Genomic DNA, 6,000 nt, shown 5'->3' with positions numbered 1-6,000 from the left:
TGTCAAATTATCATTTTTGTTTCGTTCTGTTAACTACTAACAATATTTCTGCCAAATTTCATATACATTTTTAGACCTCAAATACTGCAAAGAAAACAAGTTCCTATTCACTTTTAAGTAATACAGTAATATTTCTACATTTATTTTAACGTGATAATCGTTATTTTTTCATCTCAGTTTTCAGTGTGTCTTGTCATGTTGTCAGTCTTTCACATTTCTGTTGAATGACTTTATGTCACTCCTGATGTTCGATTTTGTTGAAATTCAACACATACTGGATTGACCACAATACATCTAGAAATGATCATTGAATCAAAACTTGGAATGGTCTCCACACCGATAAGCAATAACATGTTTATTTTAAGTGTTAAGTCCTTTAAATTCAAACGGATCTTCACTGGTTCTCCATGTTTGATCACTCATCAGCTGAAAACAAATCTCTCTACATTGACCCCGATCGTTCCTCTGTATCTTAATTGTTACAGTGTGGACTTCTCTATTCTCTCAAATTCAGAACCATTTTTAAAACGTTATATCTGTAGAATCAATGTGAAAATATCCTGCCTGCCCAATGATGAAAAGATGTTGGATGTATTTCACGCAGCGACATCAAAATGACAAATGCATACAAACGTGATTGTCTATTTCTCCTTCTCATTAGAAAGACGATGATTCACGTCTGGATGAATCGCTAATGAGTAATTCAAATAACTTGGTTGTGTCTGACAGGTAACAAACTCATTATCCTTCAGGAAAAAAGGCCACAAATGATGAGACGCAACGAAACGGGCCCAACAAATGTGATTGAAAATACAGTGTAATGTATCAACTCAAGTAAGCATTTAGGACTCAGGCTTTAAATCAAACAAATGAACGCTGCAAAACATCTCTTTGAGGTCCAAGGAAAGGTTTAAATGGAACCAGCTCACCATACGGACGGATGGTTTACAACTGCACGTGCATCCACAACACAACCTGAATATTTGTGTTTTCTGGTAGCGCTACTCAAACGACCGATAAGAATAAAAGATGACACAACATGTGCTCCCGACGCGTCTGGATCTCATCAGCACTCTGGATTGGATCCCATGACTAAAGCGGGTCTGGTTCCATCTGTACATTCTGTCTGTCGCCCACCGCCCAGGCTGTGAGTCACATGCTATGAGTCAAGCGAGAGGAGAACAGCTCAATTACTAACCCACCACCCGTCCCCTCGTCCTCTTCTACCTCATCATATCGCCATGGGAGCTTAACAAGATTTGACAAGATCTATCAGTTATGTATTTGAGAGTCTGACCGCGGGGTACCAGGACCACGTCATTCTGGAGGTCTGATTGAAGCGCAGTTACCCAGCACTCGGAAATGAGATTTCTCAATTGATCACGGACGTAAGAATAGCCCATTCACATCAGAATGATTGGATCCATCTCGTAGCATCTGAGGAGGTCCATTAGACCCAAAGACAGAGTCAAACATCTCCGGCCGACTGGACTAAATGATGCCATCAGTACACACCGAGATTCCGCCAGTTCCCCGTGCACATGCTCATTTCACAGCATTATTTTTGAAGTTGTGTGAATCAGATTGTTGCGATGCTGACCTGTGTAGATTTCTGCCTCCGACGGGTCCTCCACACGCTTATGCTGAATGATGTAATCGGAAACCTTGTAGCCAATCAGAGGCTCCACATCGACCCACTCCAGGGCCACCATCGTGCTGGAGGGCTCCAGGTGAGGAGCCAGTCTCAGCCTGCGAACACAAAGCCTTTTATATCATCCTTCAAACACATCACTTGGCGTTGACATATCAGGGCTCAAGAATAATGTTGCCTGATTAGGCCGGAGCTGTATAATATACCTTGAGATACGTATGAGATATGCATGCTGCCGTAAAGCCGCATCTCAGACAAAAAACATTTTGAATTGAGTTCTCATTTACTGTATGTCTTCTTACTCTTAAACAGACATATCCATACAAAATGATGTCAAAACTCCCATAGTAGCAAGTATTCTTGTTAAAGGCATCCATTATGTCTTAAATGAACGCAATCAATTTGAAAACAACTCATGTGTTACAGTATAATAGATCCTTGCGTCTCTTAAAGGGGCAGCAGCATAATTAAGATCTTTTTATGTTCATCCAACAACAAGGGACGGAGACCAAAAACATTCACTGCTTCTGACCGGTTAAATTGTTACTTTAGTAAGGTTTATTCTATATTTTATTTATACAGTGAAGACCATAAATGGTTATTTGACATAATTAAATTTTTGATACCTGATAATTTATTAAATTTATTTTCTGCTAATGCACATAGTTTGTTCTTACTTTATCATTTACTGATTAGTTGTCAATAATTTAAATGTCTGTGATTTAGGCTTATAGTTTTCATGGTATTATAGCCATATTTATTAAGATTACATCAGTAAAAAAAAAACATGTAACTAGACAATGTTATTTATTTTTTACTTTTTGTGGTGGGGCCCATGAACATTTTTGGCCATGCCAGTAAAAAATGAGAATCTCTTGTTTGACCAGGCCAGTAGTAAAAATCCTTAGCATTGAGCCCTGCACATGACAAATGATTTCAAATATCTCGAGCAGTATTTTAGGGTATCATAGAAACATTGCGGTGGAAGTCCAAGTGAGATGTTTTTCCGTTTTTTAGTATGAATATGGCTTAAGAAAATTTGTGAAATAGGGTTATCTTAAAATACACATTTAGAAGCATTCAAAACATAATCTTTCAATGCGGATCAAGGGAAATGCAACTGGCTATTTTGAAAGTAGGAGGGGCCACTCAATACGCCCCACCCTAATTTCCTGTTCTAGTGGATTTTACACTAACGACTTGATTGGAAATTTGTCAAAATGAGGCAGTACAGTTATAGAGTGAGGATAAATCGAGTTGAATGTTGCCATTATTGTCTGTGAACACTGAGCGCATGAAGTGTCTAACATTTCTACTTCACCTTTTGTACTACAAAACAATCAATCATGTCGTTTTCATACTTTATGAACTTTATTTTAAAGCTGCTTTATAACAATCTGTATAAAAGTGCTTTATAAGAAAATATGGGTGGATTTGACCTTGATTTGAATTACAGGCAACTTGAAATAGCCATGAAACAGCCTTGACATCAAGGGTTTGTCTATGATGCCTTAAAATTCACATAAAGGACAAAAAACGTTGAAAAATGAATCAAACATGTCATGAACAAGACTTCAAAACCAGCGTTTCCAAAGTGCAGCGTAACTCACACGGGCCGCCGCAGGGGGCTGCAGTTGGGCAGGCCGTCTTTGCCAAGAGCAGTCAGGTCACAGCGACACCAGTTCTCGATGACATCACCCTTCCCCGCGCACCAGTATGAGCTCATCGTTGCACTTTTGAAGGCCTGCAAAATAAATGGCACAGGTGAGAGAAATGCAATTATCTCCACGAGCCGCGTCCGTACGCGATGAGTCAACTCGCGCTGCCACCTCTTCTCGACAAGTGCTGTATCTCTGTGAAGTTACGCCGGCGAAGGGCATCTCGGGACACTCAGCGCAGACGAAAACCTGTCGAGATTTAATTGGAAGCTGAGCCAAAAAAGGTCAGGCCACGTGTGAGTGTCAAGAGACTCCATCTCAGGGGCAATAACAGGACAAGCATGAGGCAGAGACTGAGGGGGCTCGTGAGACACGGCACAGTGAAAGACACAGTGGAAGACTCATTTTAACCCAACTGTCCTGTGGTGGTAATTCAAACTAAAATCATTCAGGTTTTCTTCCTATGTTCATACTGTAGCTTGATATTTTGAGGAATGGTGATTATCAAAAAACACTGAACCCCACTGACTTCGAGCCAAAGAGACATTTCTCAATATATCTTCTTTCGTGTTCCGAGAGTCACATACAGGCTTCCAAACGCATGTTGATAAATAAATAATGACACAAACTTTATATTTTGGGATAAACTGTCCTCTTAAATAACCTGTTCTTCGTGTCAGCATACACGTTTAAAAATCTCGGGTCCCATCTGAGGAAAGCCCTGGAGAAACAGACGGTGGAGGGAAAGCGGTCCTCTCGCTGATAGCATCAGCAGGTCTCTGGCTGCCAGACCTCACCCTTATTTACGCACAGGCAACTCTCTCTAAACGCTCTTGATGAATGAGAAGTTATTAGAGAGGCCGAGCAATGAAGGGGAAAGACGGCGATCCATTGCGCTGTAATGACTTGCATGAGAGATGCCTGGCAGAGTCACGGGGCTGACAACCACAAACAGAGTCTAGATGAACAGCAACACTATACGTTTCAATATAGCTATTATTACTGAGCTCTTAAGACATACGTACACTTAAGTGAACTCAAAAAATACAATCTATCTTCATTTATTGTTTTTTTGTTATTATTTAGTATTTGATGGACACAAACTGTGCACTAAAAGATGTATAGTATGATATACTGATGATGATGATCTGGTGCTGATGCAGCAAAATGCTAAAAGAATTTATGATGCTTATAATTTGTCATATGAACTGTCATGGTGCTAATTCATTAGAAATGTCAGTTTGCCGTCATTTGACTTCGACACACGTAAAGATATGTACATAAAATAGCCTGCAATTCTAGGTTTCAACTCGATTACAGCTTTTGTTTGTTTTAATATAAATCATACCTTCAATTATTGTTTTATGTGTAACGTTTTTAGTGTTACTTTAAAACTTTACATCTCAATGAGACTATCCTGGTAAACTTATAATAAAATATAAATAGAAAATACAATTTTTCTGGCAATGACAGAGCAGCTGTCTCACTATTCAAATTCACACATTTCGCATAATGTAATAATGTAGTTCCCATAATTATTTTATATTTTATTTTGCTCAGATTATTTCTATAGTATTGTTCTCTGTGTGTTGTGAGTCTGTCAAAATATGACAACTTTAATCTCGATGCTACAACTTCATTTTTGAAATTTGATGTCATTATACATTTATATCAGTGTTTTACAATTAATAATGATAGTTACAAAACAGAATTATAAACTCTATGAACTGAACAGAGAAACGGGACGTCCTGTGAGTGAAGAAGAAGAAACCTTAAGATGAACAAGCAACCCAAAATAATGCATGTTGAATATTTGCAGCCGCAGCTTTGCAGTTAAACACCCGACCGACAGAAGTGTGTGTGTTGGCTGTGAAGGGTCTGCGCTCAGGAAGCCTGTATGAAGCTGCCGTTTCAAAGCGCCGCCTGAAAGGAAGAAAACTGATGGTTTAAGAAACACGCCCATTAGAGCGGCATTCGGCGACTGCGAAAGGGTTAATCAAACATTTTCCCCAAATGGGAAACAGATGACGGGAACAGCATAACGTGAAATATCACAGCAATGAGAGCCGGGCCGCTCGCAGACAAACAGCGGGCAGCAGACGTGCACATACATTTACCACCAGCCGCTTCCTAGAAAAACACGCGTGACTGCTCAAGTGCACATGTGAAAATAGACAAAGCCATTATTGGCGTGTTTATGTTTGCAGAGTAACCCAAGCCAGTTTCCACTGAGTAAACAGGGAATGTAATTAGGGGTGTGCGTGTGTGTATGTATATGTTTAATGGGGGGGGGGGTTACTGGAGGTCAGAGGAGGAGGACGGCTGATGTGATGATGGGGAAACCCTTAGTGGAACTCTGCCATGCATCAGTCCGAGACTTTACTGATAACACTCGAACATGTACACACACTTTATATTCCAGCTCAAAGGAAACGTTCTTAAAATGTTCTCAGAACGTTTTCCAAATGTTCTCAAAAACATTAAAGCAGCATTAAAAGGGTGTTTTATCAACATTATATGGCATTGCTAAACGCTATAAAAATGGGTTTAAAATATTGTTGTAAAAAATAGATTGTGGATTGTTTAAAAACATTCTGTCTTCTATATTTTTTATAACTTAAAGGGAATGTTAGCATAACGTTCTTAGAAAACATAAATTATTATTAAACTCTTCAAAATTATAGAATAACT

The 6,000-nt window shown here is 39.2% G+C and overlaps 1 protein-coding gene across 1 annotated transcript in view; it reads right to left on the bottom strand.

Annotated features, from left to right (window-relative positions):
* The window catches only part of LOC130418786 (astrotactin-2-like), a 238,938-nt gene that overhangs the window by 24,468 nt on the left and 208,470 nt on the right, over nucleotides 1-6,000 (bottom strand). The window contains exons 18-19 of the mRNA XM_056744877.1: nucleotides 3,262-3,395; nucleotides 1,601-1,749 (exon numbers count right to left, since the gene is read on the bottom strand). Coding sequence (XP_056600855.1) covers nucleotides 1,601-1,749; nucleotides 3,262-3,395 — 283 coding nt within the window. The remainder of the gene's footprint in view (nucleotides 1-1,600; nucleotides 1,750-3,261; nucleotides 3,396-6,000) is intronic.

The sequence above is a fragment of the Triplophysa dalaica genome, chromosome 4 (genome assembly GCF_015846415.1).
Source record: "Triplophysa dalaica isolate WHDGS20190420 chromosome 4, ASM1584641v1, whole genome shotgun sequence".
In the NCBI taxonomy this organism is placed as follows: domain Eukaryota; kingdom Metazoa; phylum Chordata; class Actinopteri; order Cypriniformes; family Nemacheilidae; genus Triplophysa; species Triplophysa dalaica.
This window is presented reverse-complemented; position numbering and strand designations above follow the sequence as displayed.